Here is a 23,408-nt window from a genome sequence, read left to right as displayed (position 1 = left end):
ATATATATATATATATATATATATATATATATATATATATATATATATATATATATATATATATATATATATATATAATGCTCTGTTAATAAACAAGACAAAATAGCTGTCAAAACATGATTTTCACAATGTAAGCATTGTGAAATTACTTTATGTCCGATAAACAATAATTTCGCAATATATGCCTCCTATCATGCAATGGTCTTGTGAAATAAATTATCCTTTTTAGCTACTTTTCCAATTGGAGGTCATTTTGTTAAATCTATACGCATTAGTTGACTATTTATTTGATTTTCTCATTGAATATCATTGACCAAGGAATCAAAATTAACAAATCTCCCTATATCTAATAAAAGAAACAACACTTCAAGAATAACATATTAAAATTCCATTTAATCCGACTTAACAAAAAGCTTATTCACAATCAATAGAATCGATCATTCCATTGTTTTTTTTAGGGGTGACAACTATCGATCCAACCCGTAACCAAACACTGACCCAACCCGACACTGACCCAACCCGAAAATAGACGGGTTTGGGTTGAGATTTTTGACCCGCCAACTCACCAACTCGTTTATTTCATGGGTTGGGTTAGGTTATCTGTTTGAGTTCGCGGGTCAATCAGCCAACCCGTATATATATATATATATATATATATATATATATATATATATATATATATATATATATATATATATATATATGGGTAAAGTGAATATACTTAACAATCTTATATAAGCTTAGGTACCTAACCTCATCAAACTACGTCATTTTGCATTAAATTTTCATTGCAATCATCCAAGGTTCTTAAAATTCATCCCTAAACTTGATTTACTTCAAAAAAAATTGGAAATTCATCATTACATTTCTGCTACATCCTTTCATTTGTAGCGGTAAGATATGAAGCTCATCAGATGTTATTCGATAGAAAGACGTGATGTAAAAGAAATATATTGTTGAAAATCCAAAGATTTTAAAAGTAATCAAGTTATAGGGTTGAAGTTTAAGAACCTTAGGCAATTACAATGTAAATATGATACAAACCGATGTATTATTATGGAGTTAGGTACCTAAGCTTATATAAGGTTGTTAGGTATATTCATTTTATCATATATATATATATATATATATATATATATATATATATATATATATATATATATATATATATATATATTACATTTAAAAAAAATGATATTTAAATATTAATGAAATTTGATTTCCATCCTTATTCGTAATATTTCGTATCATTGTATTCCTTCTGTATTCGTATGTGACAAATCCATAGTTGCGGTTCGTTAATCAAAAAAAGAAAAAAATAAATATCGTTATTTTCACGAGTCATGAACAAAGAACACATCAAATTTCTATGAATATTTTCATTTTTCATTTTTATTTAGATGTTATCGACTTTATGAATTTATGGTGAAAACTAGGGATGTCAAAAAGTCCCGTGGGGTTCCCGTCCCATTTCGGAGAATTTTTAAAAAAAAAAAATCGGGGACGGGGACGGGGGTTGGGGAAAAGTTAACCCCCGTTTTAATTTCGGGGGCGGGGGCAGGGGTAGGCAATCCTGCCCCGAAACCCCCATGGGGTCGCCGTTAATAAATTACACATATATTTGAATATATTAATTATATAAATACAATAAACAATAACATGGTTTTGAGCTTCCAAAATTTATCAAAAAAACATATTTTTAATTTGTTAGTATAATGTTTTTAAGATATCATAATTTTTATATTTTTAACATGTAAGATTCTGCTATAAATAATTATTTGTTACTTAAAAAATAGTTTCTTTTAGCCTAACTAATAATTTCTTTTAGCCCAAAAAAAGTAGCCTGAAATCAATCGGGGGCAGGGGAACAGGGGCAGGGGCAGGGGTAATAAAGGGGTTTCGGGGACGGGGGCGGGGGTAGGCATGCTGAATATTTCGGGGACCGGGGCGGGGGCGAAGAATGCACTCCCCGTCCCGTTTGCCCCCGTTGACATCGCTAGTGAAAACTTTTTTTATGTTAATTACTTTAATCATTTTATGAATTTATGTTGAAAAAACCTCATTTTTTTTTGTTAAATGTATTGCTTATTTATTAAACGAGTTACATGGATTAGGTTGGATTGAGGTTTCCAACCCACCAATCCGTGATCCGCCAACCCGTCAACCATATATTATATGAGTTGGGTTGAGTTTATGTTTTCTGACCCGCTAACCCGCCAACTCGAACCCAACCCAGTTGTCAGACCTAGTTTTTTGATTCCATTCCATCACACACAACCAAAAGAAACATCCCTAAAACTTTCATGCCACGTCAGCAGAGTATGGCTGGCTATTGATTTTACCAGTCAAATTTGTTCTTAAAAGTTGATTTCCCAATTGGTTATTTAAGATTAAGACACATATATTTACTATTAAAGAAAAAGATTAATAAAACTGAAATATAACAGATGTTCTACAAAAAGACCCACCCCACATTAAACAATAACCAAAAAGAGTTACAATGGCAGAAGAATAACAGGGCAAGGAATAAACTCAGCTAGCAAGTTTGCATCTACATGCTTTGAATGGATGGCTTCCATACTCATAATAACCAAATCTAAATTCATATCATCTGCAATTTCACCTATAATTGCAGTTGGCTTGCTTCCTTCCCCAAGTCTCTCTAAAAGCTTGAATTCTTGGAACCCCCCTTTTTATTTAAACATAAAAAATTCAAGAATCATTAATCAAAATCATAAAACAGAACATGTTGTACTGTGTTTGACATGCATTGGACTGAGACTGACATTCATATCGACAGTACAAACATTGCAACTCTTTTTGTCCCTCCCAAAAAGGTGTGATAGGGACTTGTTCTCGATCTCTCATGTGTGAAAAAGATGTAAACGCCCTTCTCATCCTCATCATCGGAAATAGCCTTAAAAAGCTTGTCTAGTTTTGTGTAACAAACGCATTGCGTTTGTTACAATTAATTGGAGTGGACAAGCTTTTTAGGGCTATTTCCGATGATGAGGATGAGAAGGGTGTTTACGTCTTTTTCACATATGAGAGATCGAGAACGAGTCCCTATCATACCTTTTTGAGAGGGGCAAAAGGAGTTGCAATGTTTGTACTGTTGACAGCAATATCAATCTCGGTCCAATGCATGTCAAACACAGTATACAGAAAGAAAGCAGGCCTACCTTCAGACAAATGCCAACGGATGCTTGAAAGTTGAGTGTCGTGTTCAGGTAATGATTCTTTCAGCTTTTCGTCAATGACTACAAAACAGAAGTTTTACACAAATTCATTTTTGGCTTCATAGAGGTTTTTATGAATGAATGTGTATTTATTTAATTGAATGGATAAAAGTAAACGGAAGTCATACCCACAACAGTTATGTCAGCACCATATTTCTTGGCCAAAGCAGCTGTAGTTGCTGCAGCCTGTTAAGAGTCATGAAGGAATCAGGAGAAAAAGATTAAAGATTTTATTCTCATTTATTTAATAACATTGATAAGGGTGGCAGCAATAAAGAAAAGCAGTAACCTGTCTAGTTCCTTCAGAGAGATAAGGATTCCTATCTGTTATTGGAAGAAGAAGGTGTTTGAATTCAGAAAAGGCCTCAGCAACTGAATTGGCCCCAGAAGCTTGTGGTTTGACTGCAACTGAGATAAGTATTATGGTTAGAACATGAGCAAAACAAAAGATTCTACTCACAATCTATTTTCATCCAGATAAAAAATATGCACAGAGTGATGATGTGTAATGACCTATTTTCATTTGAAACTATTTAGGTTCATCTATAATTGCTGTAGTGAAGAGAAACTAATGAATCCAAAATCTGTTTTCAAACTATTAATATCATTGACTTTACATCCATGATTGATGATCTTTTATTTAGCAGGTCCTGGAGATTTACTTCGTCAGTTAGTGAATAACATTTAGGGTTTTTGACCTATTCTTAAACAAATTCATGGAAAGACGTCCAATTTCGATGGGAACAACGAAAAATAAGTTAAAGAGCAATAATCAAGGCTATCACCATAGCACATTTAATCAGTTCGAGATGTAATTAGCTACTCATTCATGCCAACATGTACTGACATTTACAGTAACAGTAGAGGAAAAAATTCCATTAGATTTCTCAAAACTAATGATACGAAAAACATTATTGATCACAACTCAATCATATTCGTAAGAAAAATATACCTGTTCGACGAATTCTTAGGATATCCGGAAAACTCGAAAGCCTTCGTGATTCACGGTTGCGGGAATGAGATGAAAATAAGGAAGATGTTGATAATGATGATTTTGGAGAAATTGCAAAAGAAGAAGTTAGTATAGAATGTTTTGATGATGTTTCGATATGAACAAATGATGAATAGTTTGCGAACGCCATTATCGGACAAATCGTAACCCTAATAGTAACCCTTTTCGATGAGTTTGAGCAGCAGAGTGTAGCAGAGTCTAGAAATTGGATAATGCAAGAAGAGATCGCTTCGGGTCTTTGAGACTTTGACCACCTAAGAAATTTTTTTTAAGAGAATATATTTAGTTTAAAAATTCAAGGAGTAATGTTTATTTTTTTTTAAACAGCCGGCAAAACAAAATATATATATATATACACCCCAATAATATAAACCTATTTTTTATCCAATTAAATGTAAACTTATTTTTTATCCAATTAAATTCATAAGCATTGTGATATGTTTTTAGTTCCAGATACGTTTCTAGCCTTCAAAATCATCCAATAATGCACTAAACTAAAGACAATCTCATATTTTGAGTGTTATTGTCCCCAAGCGATCACATTGAGCATCCCCATTAAGGCATTTTCCCTCCAAACAAATCAAGTGATCTTTAGTGGGATCCATCCAATCCAAGCAACCGAATCCATACTATGTGTACCGACTTCAAGTTGCCTTAAGGATAAGATAGAACCCTTGCCATCAACATTCCAAACCTCAAAAGGGCTTTTAGTCAAGCGGTATTAAGTGGTGCACTCAATCCTTAAGGTCGAGGGTTCAAGTTCCGTCGTGGACATAAGTGGATTTAGGTGTAGATTATATATTATATTTATCGTTTCAAAAAAAAAAAAATTCTAAACCCACATGTCAATCGTTCTTAAACTGAAATCATTTAATATATTAATTAAAACTGAAAATCTTCCTTTTAAAGAGAATATTCAAGTCGATACATTTTTCACCGAACTCCAAATCCAATTTAGAGATTTCAAGCCAAACATGTTTTATCGATCTTTTAGCCAAAAGCTTGTCATAAATCAACTTAATACCATGCATCAATTAGATATAAGAACACCAAAACTAAGTCGTACCTAATTTTTAATCGCCACCACCATTTAGTAATAGGCGTCAAGTCTCAACTCAAGAGAACTCCACTCCCCCCCCCCCCCCCCCCCTCTTTTTTTTTTTCTTTCGATTTAGTAACAACATCCCAAGCCACCAAATTAGTTTTCTGTTATATTCATCTCCTCCCCATAAAAGCATCATCTTAAACTATCTAACACATTAATTACTTTTTAAGAGACATAAAAAATGAAAAGTAATAAAATATGAGACTATAAAGAACTAAGTTAACAAGGGTAAGTCGACCTCCAAACCAGGGACTTTTAACTTTCTATTTGGATAATTTCCCCTTAAGTTTGTCATCATTGGATTCCAATTCTTAACAAGTTTCATATTAGCCCTAACTGAAAGGCCAAAATAAGTGAAGGGAGGGAGGCAAACTCACATTTAAATATACTAGCAAGTTTATCGATCTCCAAGCTATCAACATAAATCTTGTACACCTTGATTTTATGCAGGTTTACCTTTAACCCCAAAGCAAGAAAAAAAACAAAGAAACCTATGAAGATTAATAAAATTCATTTATGACCACTCGTCAATAAATGTCATGTCGTTGATGTATGTAAGATGTGAAAGAGAGATACCATTCAATGGAAGAGATAAACCTCGAACATAATGAAGTTCACAAGCCCTTTTCCATATAGAGCTCCTCCATGACAACGATAAAGAGAAATGTCGATAAAAGATCCTCTTTGCTCGCTCCTCTAATGTTTTCAAATTCCTTTATGGGTGAGTCGTTGGCCAAAATTGAGGCCCTACTTAATGAAAGACAACCCCTAACTCATATTATTCATTTTCATCATAACTCCATTTGTTCTATATTTGAGTCTAAGAACTCCTAACTAAACAAGTTAAAAACCTTATCTTAGTCCACTTTGAAAATCAACGTTTTATTCTTACACTTTTTGGTCCAAGAAACAACTTCTTTAAGTAAGAGCGGGTCATAAAAGATGTTTCTATCTTCCACATAATCGGTGCTAATAATATTATCCAATATTTCTTCAAAATGATTAGTAAAATCTTCAAAAGAACCCATTATGAATATCCAATTCGTTCTTTTCACCAACAAAACCCTTACCACCATCATAATTAGAAAATATGGACTTGTACGGTTTGTGTTCGGTTTTAGTCAGAAACCGACTCATACTCATCTATAACAAATTTTGATGTCAAGGTTAGTTTTTGTAAATAGTTACAACCTCAAGGACTTTTTATAGATAAGTTTAGGACGAATAGAGTCAGAGTTCGCCATTGTGGTTCTTCCATGGAAGAGAACAGTAATTACACCACTGATGGCGACGGTGGCTCAACAGAAACTCCGCCAACGCCAACGGAAGGTATGACCACCGTATCTCATCACTATTTCGGAGATTCAAATGGCTCCGACGATGCCGTATCCATCACAATCGTCGAGGTTTTTCCCTCTTCATGAGTTTCCCTTCTCCCTTTTTCTGCAAATTGATAAACATTTCGATCTAGCTTGCCTGTTCTCTACGCACGAATACATAGAAAAATTATCTTCCGTAGCAAGCGAATAAGGCGTGTATTGCACGAAATCACCTAATAAAGGCCACGATCAAATGTACAGAGCATGAAAGAAGACTACGGCTTGTTCGTGTGGCCATGTAGTGTTATTCTAGCGGAGTACGTATGGCAACAAAGATCTCGATTTACTGGAATTCGCGTGATTGAGGTAATTCCAAAACTTAAACATACACAATTTACATCGTTTTAGCTTCTTTGTTTTAGATAAATCATGATTCATTCCGTGTTCTGTTTATGATTAATCGATTACCAAAACTTAAACATAACGTTTATCTGCAGCTTGGAGCTGGAACATCACTTCCTGGCTTGATTGCTGCAAAAGTAGGTGCACAAGTCATTCTTACCGATGACTCCAACAAACTAGAGGTATAAACAAGGCTTGTACAATATACACTACTTATAATCAATATGAATCTGTTTCTTACAAGCTTGTAATATTCAATTTGCAGGTTTTGGACAACATGAGAAGAGTCTGTGAGCTTAATAATGTCAAGTGTGAGGTAATAATTCATGTAGATAACAACTGTTAATAATCATCTTTATTTCCCCTTTCTGTGTGTATATACATATACTATATACACTTCCATGGATTTTTTCTAGTCATTTGAAGCTTTGAACACATGATACATTCATATATTCACCTCAACTATATATTATAGGTAATGGGGCTTACATGGGGTGTATGGGATGAATCCATCTTCAGTTTGCAACCACAAGTAATCCTTGGAGCTGATGTGTTGTATGACTCAAGTGGTAGGATATATACATTATAATCATAAGAAGTTTAAAGTTCCCATTTATAATGTTTTTGTGACATATTGCAAAGCCTTTGACAACCTCTTTGCAACTGTGAAATTCCTTCTGGAGAATTCACCTGGATCAGTTTTTATTTCAAGTTATCACAATAGAAGGTGATGATTGTTTTAAATTAAACAATTAAATACTCTTTACTCTTTCAAGTTTCACCCCTATGAGATTTTTTTCTTCTTTTTTTACTTATGCAGTGGGCATCACCTTATTGAGTTCTTGATGGTGAAATGGCAATTGAAATGTGTGAAGCTTCTGGATGGATTTTCGTTTCTTCCTTCTTGGAAGGCTTCTGGTTTAAGTGGCAACATTCAATTGGTAGAAATTCGAGGTTAGATTGATAATCTTTCTGGTGTTTTTTTTTTTTACTTTACCTGAATGATTAGATAGTTTATTTATTATGCAAAATCCTGTTTATTGCATCTAACTAGTAGAAGGAGATTTGTACTTCATGTAACATTTCTTTTAGTAACATAAACTTAAAAGCTGGCTAATAGCTTAAAAACTAGCTGATAAAAAAATGATGTTTGGTAAAACTACTAATAAGCTAGTTGAATATGTAAAATGACATAAAATGCATGTAGGATTGAGTTTTTTTTATAACTAATAAAGGGTATATTTTGGAGAATTTATAAAAAGTTCAATAAGCTTGTTGAAACGCTACTTCGAGTAGCTTTTTAAAAAAGCTACTTTTTGGTTTCCTAAACATGACAACCTAAAAAAAAGTAGAAAAATAAAGTAGATATAGCGTGTCAAACTTAACTTTAATGTTTTTATTGTTTTTATGATGATTAGTAATATGTTATTTTAATGTGGATGCATAATTCTATTAGTGTTTGATTATTTTAATGTTTTTATAATGATTAGTAATAATGACAAAAGGTGTGTTTGTGTTTGGAATTGATTATTAAGCTTATTGCGATTTGATATAGTTAATAAGCAATTTTAAGTGTATAGACTTTGGATGGAATAAATAAAAATGTTTATTTACTTAAATAAGCAGTTTTTGATAAGTTGTTTCCTTCCAAATTATTTAAAACAACATATTATCGGTGAAACCCATTTTACCTTTTTACCTATGTTTTTTCTTCATAAATAATCTATAAAGATGTCACGTTTATTTTTTTAGTCATTTTACATTTATAAACAAAATTTACCAAACACTAAAATATAACTCGTCAGCTTTTTGACAACCCGTAAACTAATTCAAATATTTTTTATTGAGCTCTATTTTGATACTAATAAACATTTTTACAGGAAAAAAAAAAGTTAAATAAGGAATCCCAAACAATCCCAATGAGGATAATGTGGACCAAAATTAATATTTGGAGTAAGTTTAAGAGGAAATGTTGCATTTATTTTGGGGCAAAGAAAAAAATAATAATAATGAAGAAGAAAAAATACCGAAAATCCAGGAAAAAGAAATGATAAATGATTAACAATGTAGTCATGGTTATATATAGAAAGAGGGGTGGGGGTGCGGTGGGTAGGGTGGTTCATGGTTGGTGGATAACGAACTGTTAGTGCATGGTTGATATTGGAGTATGTTCGAAGAATTAGTTAGAATGCATAACCTTTTTGGTCGATTGTTGATGGTAAGGTCTAATTTTCATGATAATAGAATAAGATTTAATATATTTTAATTGATCAAATATTAGATACCATTTAACCAAGAAGGGAAAGGGACAACCGGTATGGTTGCAACAGACGGGTTCGTGGTCTAGGTGGCCACGAACCTCGACTGTGCACACCATTTCAGTGGTTCGTGATCGGGACAACGAATGGAAACGGACAATGTAATTGGCTGTTGAGTAACGACCATATTTAGGGTTTAAAATCTTTTTTTTTTTAAATTTAAATTTTACCTTTCAAACAACATTAAACTTCTTCTATAAATATCACACCTATTCATTTATTTTACTCACACAAATTTTTTTTCTCTTCTTACAATCATACACTTCTTTTGCTTGATGAATTCAAAACTAATGACTCCTAAAATGTTAAATTGGTCAGAAAATGAAAAAGAGAACTTAGCATTACCATGAGTAGATGTTTCAGAAGACCCAGAAATACCTTATAATTTGTGGGTAAAAGTTGGAAACGTTTTTCATGATTTAATGAGTTGTCAAAGTCGTAATCTTGATGAAATATGTTCAAAGTTTCGCGACATGAGGGTTAAATGCATTGAATTCGATGATATTTATAACTTTGTTATAAACAATGTAGACGAAGGCGACCTGTTTGTTGTGGTCATGCACCAATATGAAGACACGGAACACACACCGTTTAAACACGTTAAAGTTTGGCGAAAATTAAGTGAGTCCCCAAAATTTAGTCATTAAAAATAAGGGTTAAAAACTAGTTTAAGTTTTTTGTGGTTGCATTTTTTTTTTATTATTATTATCTTTTTTATTTTATTTTGTGTGTTATAAATTAATGTAATGTTTGTTTCATTGAATAAAAAACTAATTTAAAAAATATATATTTTTTATTGTGTTTGTCAATTAAATTTAAATAAAAAATATGTTTTATTGTGTTTTAATGTATTTTTGAATTAAATTAAAATAAAAAATAAGGTGGAGTGTTTTTAGTGGTAGATATCTCATGGCTAATGATAGAAAGTTTGGTGATGAAGTGACACTCACCACTATAATGGTTAGTGGTAGGTATAACGGATGGTCTAAGACCTTAGACATCTCATGTTCTTAATGATTATATTAGTTGTGAAACTCATGTATTACATGGGTTAATTAAAAGAAAAAAAAATTAAATATAAATATCAAAATATTTGAGAAATTTGAATATATAAGAAAATAAGAAAAATAATGATTTATTAAAAACAAATAATTTAAATAAAGAAAAGAAACTAATCAAATTTAATTTTAGGAATTTCGAAATTAAAAGATAAGTGTATTAGTAAAATTAATATTCATTTATTACTACATTTATTGCAATTATTACAATAAAATATTATGTAGAATTCAATAAAATAGAAAAATTTATAAAACTACATGTGAAAAAAATTAATTCAAAATAACCACAAAATGATATTTAACAAATTGAATGAGAGTGTGACATGTAGTAAAAAAATACATTCATTTATTAGAAAGGATTTTAAAACGAATTATTTTTCTGTTGAATCAATGTTTGATTAAACATCAACTTCACATGCAATTCTCACATGTAATTTTTTTTTATTTAAAGTGAAATTATAATCTTTTTGGTGTCAAACGTATCGTTCTAATTTTATCGGATTTCCTAGTAGGAACTATAAACATTCATTTTAATTTAATTAGATATGCATGCAAGTAGAAACGCCTAATAGAATCAAATTGGCACGCCCTAGACTTGAGTCGTTCTTGAACAAATAATAAAAGAAAGACGATAACGAATTTTAGGATCGCGATGTCAATAAGCCAATTGTAGACTACGGTTGAATTGCATATATGTTTGCCGTTTTTTAATTCAACTATTAAAGTATCAAAAGTAAATTATGTAATGAATAAATTAAATTTGATAATTCACTTCGGTTAGTTCGAATATCACCACACCATAATTCAAACCATAAACCAACTTCATAATTCGATTTGGTATGTAATCAAATCAAAAACTGAATTTGAAATTTGGTTTGGCCTAAATACGATGTCATTTTGGTCTCGTTTTTGTTTTTTTTTTCTTCTAGTTTGAAACCAAATAATACCCGCCCGTTATGGTTTTTAGACTTTAAAATAAAATAATCAATGTTAACAAAATTAATTAATGAACTTTCTAAACCTAAGTAAAAATGGGCACCATCTTGTAACCCGTTAGACCTAAAAGCTTACAACGTTGAGATATTAGTGGACTTACCATTGAAATTTGAAAGTAATGAATATATAGTAAATGTTTTTTTCTATAATAGACATGATATTTTGACTGCTTTCCGTTTAGATTATTTTTTTCTTTAAAAAATGATTAACTTTTATTTATTACTTGTTAATTCTGTATCCGAACTGGTTATCAATGGTTAAATTGTTATTTTTTCCATGGAAAACCCTAAGAAAAAAAAAATATCTACTTTAGACCTAAAACATTTTTTTTCAAAATAAACCAACATTTAACCTAATCTTTGTTATTTCATTAATAGAGTTGGTTATTAACAAGTAAACCTATATCCCCTTAACTCACATGAACCCTAAACATCGATCACCTAAAAGAATACATGGAAATCACACACATTGTTGGAATGACAAATGGCTTAGAGATTACACGCTTAAAGATAGGTTCCTGAGTTTGTATAAACTTGAAGTAGAGAAAGATTGCATGGTTTTGGAGAGGATTGAAGGGAGTTCTAATGTTGTTTTTCAAGGGGTTTGGAAGAGTCAATTGAGGAGGGGAAAAGAGACAGAAGAGTTGGTTGCATTTAGGGAAGAGCAAAAGGACTGAACCGGCCCGAACCGGACCGGAACCGGGAACCGGCTTCGGCCAAAATCAAGAACCGAACCGGCCCGGCGGTTCTATCGGTTCCGGTTCTACCGGTTCCCGGTTCCTACCGGTTCTTGTCGTGTCTTCAAATGTTGGAACCGGTCCTTGAAAAATAGCATGATACGGTTCCGTTTTTTGCCGGTTCTACCGGTTTTCGCCGGTTCTACCAGTTCCGGTTATATCGGTTCCGGTTCCTACCGGTTCCCGGTTCCAAAAATCCACAAAAATAACGTCCCGGTCCCGGCCCGACCGGTTCCATCGGGTTCCGGTTCCGGTTCCGGCCGGTTCCCCGGTCCATTTGCTCATCACTAGTTGCATTGAAGGCTATTATGGATGGGTTTAGTTTGTCCCCGAATTTGGATTCTTGGATTTGGAGAGCTGATGCTTCGGAGCACTATTATGTCCGCTCGTTGAGACTTTTGATGGCTGATTCACTGGGAGATCACAACATGTTACGCGATTTCATTCAGGTTAGTTGGTTCCTATTAAGATTAATTGTTTCTTTTGGTGGGTCCTATTGAATCATATTCCAGTGGCTAATAATCTAAAAGATAGGGGTATTTCTTTGGTTTTTGTTGTTTGCCCTATGTGTAATATTGATGAGGAAGATGTTGATCACATCTTCTTCAACTGTGTTTAGATGAATCAGATTTGGAATTGGTTTCATGATTGGAGTGGTTTGTTGACCAAGTGCCTTGAAAATAGGATGGAGCTGCTCAAGGAGTTAGGGGAACCTGTTCGAGGAAAAAAGAAGAAAAAACTTATGTAAGCCTTAATCCATTCGGTGATTTGGTTAATCAGAAAGGCCTATAATTCTTTGGTGTTCGACAAGAAGATAAGCTCTCATTTAAAAATGATGGATGATATTCAATTAGTTACATATAATTGGATTTTCTTATAGTACTTGTACTCTATAATTTTGTCTTTTGTCTAGCATCTTGCTAGTTTTTTTTATGCATCCGTTGTTTAAAAAAAAGTAAGGGGGTGTTTGGCTAAACCTTTTAAAACAATTTATTAGGTTTCACGCCACTATAAGTTAAAAAAATGTTTTTATGAAAATAACTTATTCCGGTACGGAACCTCTAATAAGTTATTTTTTCATAAGTACTTATTAACTTATAAAATAATAAGTTAATAAGTTATAAGCTAATAAGCAATAATTTTTTTTTACCAAACACCCCTAAATATACAACACAACACTAAGTAATTCATTAATGAAGGCAAAAGGTGTCATCGTAGTTAAAGGTATTTGCAGCAAAAATAGCCGTATGTAGCTGATAATCGGATCATTTATTTGTGTAGTTGCAAGTTTTTTAAAAGGCTAAAATTGCATAGAACATAAAAGTTAAGGGCTAAAAGTTATCAAAAACCACTTAAGTCTTTTTCTAAAATAAAGATTTTAAACACGTACTTTCATACAATTTTTTCTTTGTTTATTAAAAAGTAAAATTTTAAAAAGTTTCTAAAACCTCTTTGTCTAACACATCGTAAGAAGATATTGCAAGTTGTTAATGATATCATAATTCAATAATTCATTGACCATCAATCCATCATCTTGGCATTCACACAATATTTTCTACTGAAATCATCTCTTCATCATGCATCGATTTTGAAATATACTTTGCCACCCCGATACATGTTGAATGGCAAATACCTATGGATAATCTCTTTTTAACCATGTTTATATGGTTTAATATATTAAAAGTTAAAACAAACCTATGACCTACCGAACTAGTAACTATAAAAATGTTAATATTAAATTATATAGTTATGGGTATATGGTGAAGCGTCAAATCTGTTATAGAATATTATGATTATGTCTTACATTTTCAAGCAGATAATATTGCTTTAAACCTACGTTTATTAGTAGATCAAGAAAAGGTTGTTTGTTAATGTTTCTTTTGGGTATGTGTGCACTTTTCTTTTACTCCTTTGCTTTTTTCATGATAAATTGATAGCATGTTATAGTTAAAGAGTTAAATACCATAATTTAATAATTTTAGAAAAAAAAATTTAGAAACGGATACAGCTTTTAATCTAATACTAAATTACAGTTTCAAGTGAAACTTGAATCCTATAACCACTTGGACCGAAAGTTATCATATCAATATTGATCCATGCTTTTACTTAAAAATTTATATATGCGGTAATAATTTTTTCTGAGTAAGGAAATAAACATCCATATGAACAAATATTGGGTGATCCACAAGAATTTAGGGCCTTTCACTCTCTCTTAGTGGTGGGGGCGTTAAGGGGTAAAGTGGACAACTATACAAGGTTCAACTTTTTTTATTATATATTATATATATATATATATATATATATATATATATATATATATATATATATATATATATATTTATTTAAAAATTAAAAATATATATATAATAATAATAGGAGCTCTTTTTCTCTTTCGTCATAAGCATTTGAAGATATTTACATTTAAGGACCAAGCTCCTTTGTGATATATTTTGGATAATTTATTTGACTTCAAATTTATGATGTCTAAGCTAGAATATTACTAGTTAAACCCAATTGGCAATTAATTGGAATTCATAGATCATGTGAATTTTGAATTAATAAAATCAACAACTTCGAATTTTTACACCATTGCACATGGTGTCCTATATGCATAAGCGAAGAAAATCGAAAGTAAAAATCTATTTGTTTGAAGCCAAAAATATAAGCAAAGCTTCATACACAATACTATAAAGAAATGTGTTGGCTCAAATATAACTTCTGTTTTCTTACGAAATTTGTAACTTATGAAAAAATAATAGCATTATGTAAATATTTATTATTACAAATCTTCAACAGTTTTCAATATTATATGACTTTTAGAACTTTAACAATATGCATATGAATTTAGACAATGATGGTGTGGTGTGGCATATTGATAATTTTAGTATTATCGATATATTTTAGTGTAGTTTGTATTATTAATTATCAAGACATACTTAGTTTAATTTACTTTCCAAAATTGGAGGTGTGGGATATACAGTCAGATTGATAAATATAGACTCAGGAACACATGGGTCGGGGTAACAACCTTAGGGACATGGTTCCAAGGGAAGCTCCCATGGCAGGGTCCAAGGGATAGAGCCGCAGGCAGACTTCATTTTCTTGCCTAATTACCCAATGTTCACATCCATTAAAAGGAGTCAGATTTCCCTATTAAATATTGTCTTCTTCATATGTAAGGAAGATAGGAATGTTGAAGATGATATAGCTGATAAGAAACTGCTTTGTCTTCTCTGTACATCCTATCATGTCTCTCAAAACACAATAAAGCAAGGCAGGGTCGGTTCTGAAGATTCAAATGCCCAGGAAGAACCATAAAAAAAAGACCCTTATGCCCGAACGTATAATGAAATAATTATATAGACTAATATATATATATATATATATATATATATATATATATATATATATATATATATATATATATATATATATAAGAAATTTAAATTAAAGGCTGAATTGTCATAAAGAAAAACTAAAAAATAAATTAAATTAATAAACAAAATGATAAGTATAAATTTATAAAAGTTGAGGGTCTAAAGATCAATTTTTGGAAATTTATTTAGTAAAGAGAATTGATATAAAGGATAAATTGTTAAGTATGCATCATAAATGAATGGTAGAAATTGTAACTTGGAATATCAATGATATCAATCTGAATGAAAATAAGCCGACGATTAAAAAGTTACAATTGATATTGCAAAGACCCGAACCCGTGTGGATTGAATTTAAGTAAACGCGTGTTAACCGGCTGAACCAAAGGACATTTGTGTTAAAAATCTGAAAACATAATATATAATAATATCTTAATTATATAATTTTAAAAAACTCAAGCCCTAATTTTTTCGGGGCTCTATGCGGCTGCACACCTTGCCCCCCCTTAGATCTGGGCCTGAAGCAAGGTATATTTTGTGTTTTAGATTTGGAATAATATTGTATTCCAAATTGATTTGCTCTTGGATTATTCCAAATTAGATTTCATGGTACCCCGAACAATATGGTCGAATCACAGATTTTAAGTGTTTTCCAAACACAATCCTTGAATATCCATGTTATTTATTGTTATTCTAAAACACAAACTCTAACATTCAACATCTATGATTTGAAAGGAATAACAATGTCATAATCTGTCAGGGACATGAGTTCCAAATTCAAAAAAACTTGAAAAGTTTGAAGAAAACGACTTGCATTGTTGGCAAAAGAAGATGCATTTTCTTGTCATCACTCTAAAAGTTGTTATGACACTACCGTGATAGAAGTATGTAAGTCATAAATCCTTCATTTTTTAGATGACATCGTTTATGACATACATTTTTGTATGTCATAAAATGTTGTATGTGTAATAGTTCATATGTACTCATTAGTCTTCCCTTGCTCAAATCTTATAAATTTAATATCCACTGACAGATGTAATATTTCTGCTGGTATCAAAAATTTAAACATTATTATAACAAATTTAATACAACCATGTCATCTAACACTTAAGAGCCATGGTGCACTGGGCTTCCCCTTTATCTTATAAAAACTTATCTCACGACACAAAAGTACATATAAATCTTCATATGCAATCTAGTTCACCACCTTACAGTTCTTTCTAACCTCCTGACCACCTGTAATACTACTCATCTTAATCATTGACTTTATAAACGCCTTTGTGAACGCATCTTTTGAGCTTGCAAACTTAGATGCCAAATTTTTAGTTTTAGGGAAATCAAGCAAAGCATTGTCCGAAGAAAATAAAGCCTTTTGCTGAAAGAGTAGTTTGTAGTATGTATTATCAAAACTTGTAGAAGAAGGATCCATTGGAACTCCTGCATTCTTTGCATTTTTAACTGGGCAAACACTTTTTAAACTTGCAGCAAATGAAGGCCGGAGTGAAGGGTCAATATCTGTCGTGGAGTTAAAGTTGTGGATCCTATTTTTGAATGATGAACAATGCGAGAAACCAAGAGTATGCCCACCTACATATATACAATTTACATGAACAAATTCCATAAGCTTTCTGATAACAAATAACATGTTATATTAATGGAAATCTTTCATTTATTTTGGGATGAAAAAGGTACAAAAGGACATATTCGGAATATAAGTTACCTGAAAGGGCAACTAGGTCTTCTAGGGATAAACCTCTTTGAGCGAAGCTTTTTTGAAGTTGAGATATGTTGAATGTAGGAGCCGGGAGTTGTATAGTTTCACTAGCCTTTGATGTTCTTCCATCTTTTCTTCCTTTTGGCACATCCCAAGTTGGCCCTCCAGACTGTTGATCAAATGTCCAAAATACCCTTTAATAATTACTAAGTTTCTTTATAATATTGTCGACAATAAGAAGATTTATAATTTATTCTTACAAGCACAACTGAATCTCTTGCTGCGAGAGCTAAGATATCAGCACACGACACTATTCCTGGGCATGCGGATTCAACTGCTTTTTTAGCGTTGTCGATTACATAAAATGCATGCAAAGAAACATTAGGTGGGCCATCTTTTTCAGCGGTGTTTTTGCCCTTGGAATCCAGCAAAACAGAAGCGTCGCATCCCTTTTAGAAAAATCGAAACAAAAATATTTAGTCAATTTGGTCAACACGATAGTAACAATGTCAGAGAATTGAAATGAACGATTCCCATGCATATATAGTTATATACCCGTATGAAACAGTCGTGGAAGTGCATCCGTAGTAATGCTGCAGGGACCTTTTTGTCATTTGATGCAGCATCACTCACAGCCTTTGTGACTAGTGATTCGACATTAGGACATGTTTTGGAATAGTAGTTTGAACTTAGTGAAGTTCCATGAGAGAAAAATGAGAGAATGAGTAGTGAGGCTAATAATGTAGTCATGAGGGCCATGTTATATGCTTGCCTTTATTTTGTCACCCTGAGATGATCATGCATGGGATTCATGGCATGTTATTTATAGAAAGATATTTGGGGGGGGGGGGGGGGGGGGGGGGGGGATATGATTGGGTGGTTCATGGTTGGTATGATAACTAACTGATGGTGCATGGCTGATATGGCTAGTGATATTGGAGTATGTTTGAAGAATTAGTTAGAAGACAAGACCTTGTCTATTCATTGTTTTTACCTTTTAGGAATTTCACAACTTTTTTGGTGGATTGTTTACATCAATTAGAAGGGACTAATTTCCATTTAGATCTAATAGATTTAATTGATAAAATATATATACGATATAATGGTTACTTAAAAGGAAAAATATATAGATCCTTAGACATCCCCATGTTTTAATATATGATTACAGTTTGAAACTTACTTTTTTTGTTGATTCAGTGTTTGATTAAACATAAACTTTAGATGCAATACTTTTTGAGTTATTCACCGACCATATTTTGTTTTCCTATATTACATCGATCGTAACCTACTTTTTTAGAAAATATCACACAATGAACAATTACCACACTAAAAAGGCTAGTAAAATCACGGATTTACTTTTTCAGATAACATTTAAACTCGCAAAAATTAAATTTTACAGAAAAAACCTGCAAGGGATTTAAACATACAACCTTTGAGAGACAAAGGCCTTAACCATTTTGGCTAAAGGTAACTTTGTTTGTTTGTATTTGATACTTTAATATTTTACACAAACAATCGAAAAAAAAAAAAAAAAAAAAAAAAAAAAACGGTTTTTCACTTTTTTTTTTTTGAAAACCACTGAACATCCTAGATTTTCTTGGAAGAGTACTAGGTAATAAAACCATCTCTTGAACTTGTCCTATATAGTAATTATGTTTATCATGTATCTTAAAGTAGGATGCTTTTAAAGCAATGAGTAGGTTAATTGTCAAAGATGTTTACTATTGTGTTGGTTTACTCTAAAGTCCAACAATAAAATTTATTATTTGAAGTCTCTTTTGACAAGTTGGATACATCTTTATCTTGAAAATCCAGAAAATTGACTAAGGCATGAAAGGTACAAGTATTGTTACACTTGGTACAAGTTAGATACATGTTAGTTTGGGACCAAAGGTTCAAAGTTCATATGGGGTCATTTTTAGGTACTTTAAAACACAAAAATCTTAAACGGGTCTAAAATGAAAAGTACAAAAGACCATTCCAGAACCCAAAACCCATGGGTTGACCCGTTGACTTGTCTTGACCCATGAATTTAGAATCTTATCATATGAATTGCAACCGTTGTTTTTCTTTCTTCATCACTAACGACTTGCATATCAATTTACCCTTCTACCCCTGTCTTTTTTGTCATTTATAAACAAAATTTGCCAAAACACTATAAAGAACTTATCAGCTTACTGTGTTTTAATACTTTAATATTGAATAAACTAATCCAAACACTTTTTCCTTCTTACACTTTCTTTAATCTAACACTATCAACTATTCACAATCAAAGCTACAATCATACATAACTTTAGACATGGACACACAATCAACAAGAAAAAAAAAAAAAAAAAACAATTTTATTCAAACAAAAGAATGAAGAAAAATAACTACAATGAAAGAATGAATGACAAGAGAGTGAAATAAATTACAAGTCAAAATATAAAAATTTGCAGGAAGAAATGATGCATCAGAGCTTCGAGCTCTTGTTCTATTATTCCCTTCACTTTCAAATCCAGCAGCAACAGCATGAGGAATAATCTCACTATTTAATGGCTTTGATGAGTAAGCATTCGAGTTATCAATATCATAACCTACAAAACAATTATGTTTCATTTTTCAAGAAAGTCAACGTTTGACTTCCAATAATCATAATAGATGTAAAAGTGGAAATGAAATCGACTTACAACTCGACTTCTTCCACCCAAGAACAAGTTTCTCTCTATCGAATACGATTCGGTAGCCAGTCATGAAGTTTTCTGTTTGCAAACAGATTAAACGTTATTTTTTATCAGCTATCAGCTAGTTTTTCAGTTAGTCTGATAAATATATGATTAAAAGGTATTTTCCAACAAAATGGATAGAAGAAAGAGAAGACTTACGTCCAATGATGCTCATTTCTTCATTCTTGATAATAGCTAGACAATATATAACTTCTGGCTACAACATAATAATATAAGAAAAATTAGGTTTTTTTTTTGTTTTTGTTTCAAGAAATTGAAATGAAGTGGCAAGATGGGAATTTTACATGAGTTGGGAGGACAATAACGGGATTGTAGATAAAAAATTGACCTGAGCCTTTCATGGTCAAAGTAACATCCGGGAGTAGACTAGTGTTTGCATTAGGACTAGATATATATAACAAAGACAAAGGCACAATAACATAATTAGAAAAAGCTTAAATGAAATATTAAAAATAGAGTAAGTTACACGAATGGTCCCTATGGTTTGGGGTAACTTGCATGTTTGGTCCCTAATTTGTTTTTTTAACTCGAAAGGTCCCTATAGTTTGTTTTTGTTGCGCGCTTTGTCCCTGTCTTACCTAAAAAGACTATTTTGCCATTGATTTTTTAATTTATTTAAATAAGGTGGGGTAGGTAAGGGGAGGTGGAAGTGGGGTTGGGGTGTGTTTATTTGAATGAATAAAAAAATCAAAGGCAAAATAGTCTTTTTAGGTAAGACAGGGAGCAAACGCGCAAGAAAAACAATCTGTAGGGAACTTACAAGTTAAAAAAATAAGTTAGGGGCCAAACGTGCAAATTACCCCAAACCATAGGGACCATTAGTGTAATTTACTCTTAAAAATAAAAATAGCAACGTACTTTTACTTTCATTCATTTGTTTAATAAAAAAGAAATGAAAATATGATGCTATATTTCACAAATAAAAGAAAGTAGGTTTCTATTTCTCATATTTGTCCTTTAAAAAATAAGAACTTGGTTATGTAAAAACAAAACAAGAAAGAAAGATTAAGAAAGAAAAGGGACAAGAAAGTAAACCTCATGGCATAACAATATTCAAAAGGAATCTTTTTATCAGTTAGCCTTCGTGAATCTTTAGTTTGTGCATGAAACTGCAAAAAAAAAAAAATAAATAAAGATGTTCCCACATATAAACATAAATTGATGCATCAATATATAATGATTTCATGCATACCCATGTAATAAAGATTATGAAGTTTCTTTTTTCACTTCTTACCATTTTTGTAATAAAGATTATAAAGTTTTGATCTTTTTTCACTTCTTACCATTTTGGTCAACCTTGTGTAATGTGGGTCAACAAGATATGTGAAGGAGGTGCCCGAATCAAAAAGGGCACTGAAACTTGAGTTTATAAGAGATCCACCAACACGAAGTTGTGTAGCTGTGATTGTATATGTCGGGCTGCAAAAAATCGTTATTTCTTTTAATAAAAGAATATCAAAAAGTTTACAATCAAAACATGAAAATCTACCATTTACAAATTACCACTTACTTTGATGCATCAAAATTAAACGGTGTTTCTTGTTGATGAATGCTACCTTTATCACCAAAACTAATCCTACCACTTCCATCATGTGCAAAACACATGGAAAAAGAATTTGCAGTGTAACCTTCTCTTGCTAACAAACTAGGAACTGATATTTTCTCCATTCCAAGCCCAAATAAACCATTTGGAGCTGCAATGTGTAGAAATGAACCACTTTGAACTTGTCCACATCTGTAATTTTCAAATATAAATCAAACATGTACGTATGTATGTATGTATGTGTATGTATGTATGTATGTATACATAATGTGCACATGAGTTTGATTGAAATGAATTTACCCGAAAGTGATGAATGCATTGACAATTTGTCCATGAATGTCATCTGTTTCTAGGTGAAGGAAATCCTCCATCAAGATTCCAGAAGTTGAAGTTTGAGAGGAGATGTAAGAAGATGAATAAGGGCAGGTGCTGACTGTGCCACTTCCAGGACAGCTGGCAGTGCACATTCTGTGGTTGCAAGTAACTTTTTTGCTAGTTGTTGATTCCTTTGGGTTGTATATGCTCATGTTAAATTTCTATAAGAACATATGAAAAGCTCATTAATATTTGGGGTTTTGTTGGATCAGATTGTTTACCTATGAGAAAAAGTTTAACCTTTCATGAAAACAACTTGAGTTGATTTGATTATGAGATGATAGAAATATAGATAACATACAGAGCTATAAGGTGTGTTATCAATGGAGGCACATCTGCTGCACTCACATGGCACCCAAAATAGATCACTTCCGGTATCAAGCGCCACCAAAAACTTCTGGCCTGGTGTCCCTAGAGAAACCGTTGTGTAATGCAAACTAATTGGACAATAAAAAATTCGCATTTGAGATGATAGACAAGGAAAAGAAACCCTAATCAGGAACTCGAGACAAGCAATAAGGATAATGAGTTAGCAAAATACATACTATCCCAATGATTTGATGCGTAAACTGGAATTCCCATCTGCGAAAGTGAGCTGTTGTTCGCCGGAATCTGAAAGTCCCCGGCCTCGGAATACCCTGTCGTGGTCGGCCAACTGAGAATAGAACTCGACGCTGCCTTTGGAAGGGAAATCGGTAGTGGAGAGTTTGTTAATGCTTTCCGACCACTTTCGCACCGGCTCCGAGAACCGGTGGTGCATCTTTAAGGTGAAGACGCTTGCATAGCAGTGTTTTATGAAATTATTTCCCCAAATTGAAAGAAAGGTGATGAAGAAGACGAAAAAGGATTGCATTTCTACTTGTTTTCAGGTGGGTGTTGTCATTTAGTTGAATGAAAAATTGGGGATTTGTTAAGATCTGTAAATCGGAGGTTGAGGAAAGGAGTATCGGTGGGGTAGTGACGGTTGAAGCGAAAGTTTGTGTTCTAGTTTTGGTCGGCGATGACGAATATATTTCTATTTTAATTTTAGGATAACGGGTTAAATAGTAATTTAGACAAACATTTTATCTTTTTCTAAATATCTTCCCTACTTTAGAATTATCTTCTTACCTATTTGCAATATTTTCCTACAACAATAGCAATATGGAAATGGTTTATTTTTATTGCTAGTCTCAAGGTTATCATAGTTGTGTTATGGTGGTAACCAAATGAATTCGTAAGAAATTCTTTTGGAGTGGTACAAATTGCAAAAATTAAGGGAATAATGATTGAGATGATATAAACATGTCCAAATGAGACTATCATCATCGGCGGTAATAAGTGTGGATTCTGTGATGATTGATGGCAAGAGAAAGAGATAAAAGTGTGGATTCTGTGATGATTGATGGCAAGAGAAAGAGATGATGTCTTAAAAAAAAGTGGGAGGATAGTGTGAGCATAACGAGTTTTCTCTTCAGAGGACATCACCTCAAATAGAAGGTGTAGAAGCTA

General features: G+C 32.3%; 4 protein-coding genes across 6 annotated transcripts; 1 reads left to right on the top strand and 3 right to left on the bottom strand.

The window, feature by feature from the left end:
• Window positions 1-2,404: 2,404 nt before the first annotated feature.
• On the bottom strand, window positions 2,405-4,686 carry LOC145036821 (cell wall integrity/stress response component). The gene is made up of 5 exons (XM_078985312.1): window positions 4,192-4,686; window positions 3,529-3,647; window positions 3,368-3,425; window positions 3,183-3,260; window positions 2,405-2,689 (listed from the first exon to the last, which is right to left on the bottom strand). Exons 1-5 carry the CDS (start codon window positions 4,379-4,381, stop codon window positions 2,496-2,498), a joined length of 639 nt encoding a protein of 212 aa, XP_078841438.1. The 5' UTR covers window positions 4,382-4,686; the 3' UTR covers window positions 2,405-2,495.
• A 1,898-nt stretch (window positions 4,687-6,584) lies between these two features.
• LOC145036820 (Putative methyltransferase family protein) lies at window positions 6,585-13,016 on the top strand. 3 transcript variants are annotated; one of them, XR_013678547.1, is made up of 9 exons: window positions 6,585-6,762; window positions 6,937-7,041; window positions 7,173-7,259; window positions 7,343-7,393; window positions 7,553-7,646; window positions 7,720-7,804; window positions 7,898-8,031; window positions 12,049-12,634; window positions 12,870-13,016. XR_013678547.1 is itself a non-coding variant. In XM_078985310.1 (8 exons), the coding sequence occupies exons 1-8, from the start codon at window positions 6,613-6,615 to the stop codon at window positions 10,040-10,042; spliced, it is 822 nt and encodes a 273-aa protein (XP_078841436.1). In that variant the 5' UTR covers window positions 6,585-6,612; the 3' UTR covers window positions 10,043-10,097. The 3 variants fall into 3 exon arrangements, 2 of the variants coding, with proteins under 2 accessions (XP_078841436.1, XP_078841437.1); XM_078985310.1 differs by lacking the exons at window positions 12,049-12,634; window positions 12,870-13,016 and adding an exon at window positions 9,927-10,097; XM_078985311.1 differs by lacking the exons at window positions 12,049-12,634; window positions 12,870-13,016 and adding an exon at window positions 9,714-9,880.
• Window positions 13,017-16,616: 3,600 nt separating this feature from the next.
• Window positions 16,617-18,057, bottom strand: LOC145036819 (peroxidase 64-like). The gene is made up of 4 exons (XM_078985309.1): window positions 17,829-18,057; window positions 17,534-17,722; window positions 17,280-17,442; window positions 16,617-17,146 (listed from the first exon to the last, which is right to left on the bottom strand). The coding sequence occupies exons 1-4, from the start codon at window positions 18,030-18,032 to the stop codon at window positions 16,755-16,757; spliced, it is 948 nt and encodes a 315-aa protein (XP_078841435.1). The 5' UTR covers window positions 18,033-18,057; the 3' UTR covers window positions 16,617-16,754.
• Window positions 18,058-19,595: 1,538 nt separating this feature from the next.
• Window positions 19,596-22,911, bottom strand: LOC145036818 (aspartyl protease family protein 1-like). The gene is made up of 10 exons (XM_078985308.1): window positions 22,463-22,911; window positions 22,219-22,354; window positions 21,843-22,078; window positions 21,510-21,734; window positions 21,283-21,418; window positions 21,035-21,108; window positions 20,284-20,383; window positions 20,138-20,195; window positions 19,943-20,014; window positions 19,596-19,849 (listed from the first exon to the last, which is right to left on the bottom strand). The coding sequence occupies exons 1-10, from the start codon at window positions 22,768-22,770 to the stop codon at window positions 19,620-19,622; spliced, it is 1,575 nt and encodes a 524-aa protein (XP_078841434.1). The 5' UTR covers window positions 22,771-22,911; the 3' UTR covers window positions 19,596-19,619.
• Window positions 22,912-23,408: the final 497 nt, after the last annotated feature.

The sequence above is a fragment of the Lactuca saligna genome, chromosome 3, assembly GCF_052625555.1.
Source record: "Lactuca saligna cultivar CGN05327 chromosome 3, ASM5262555v1, whole genome shotgun sequence".
Classification (NCBI taxonomy): Eukaryota; Viridiplantae; Streptophyta; class Magnoliopsida; order Asterales; family Asteraceae; genus Lactuca; species Lactuca saligna.
This window is presented reverse-complemented; position numbering and strand designations above follow the sequence as displayed.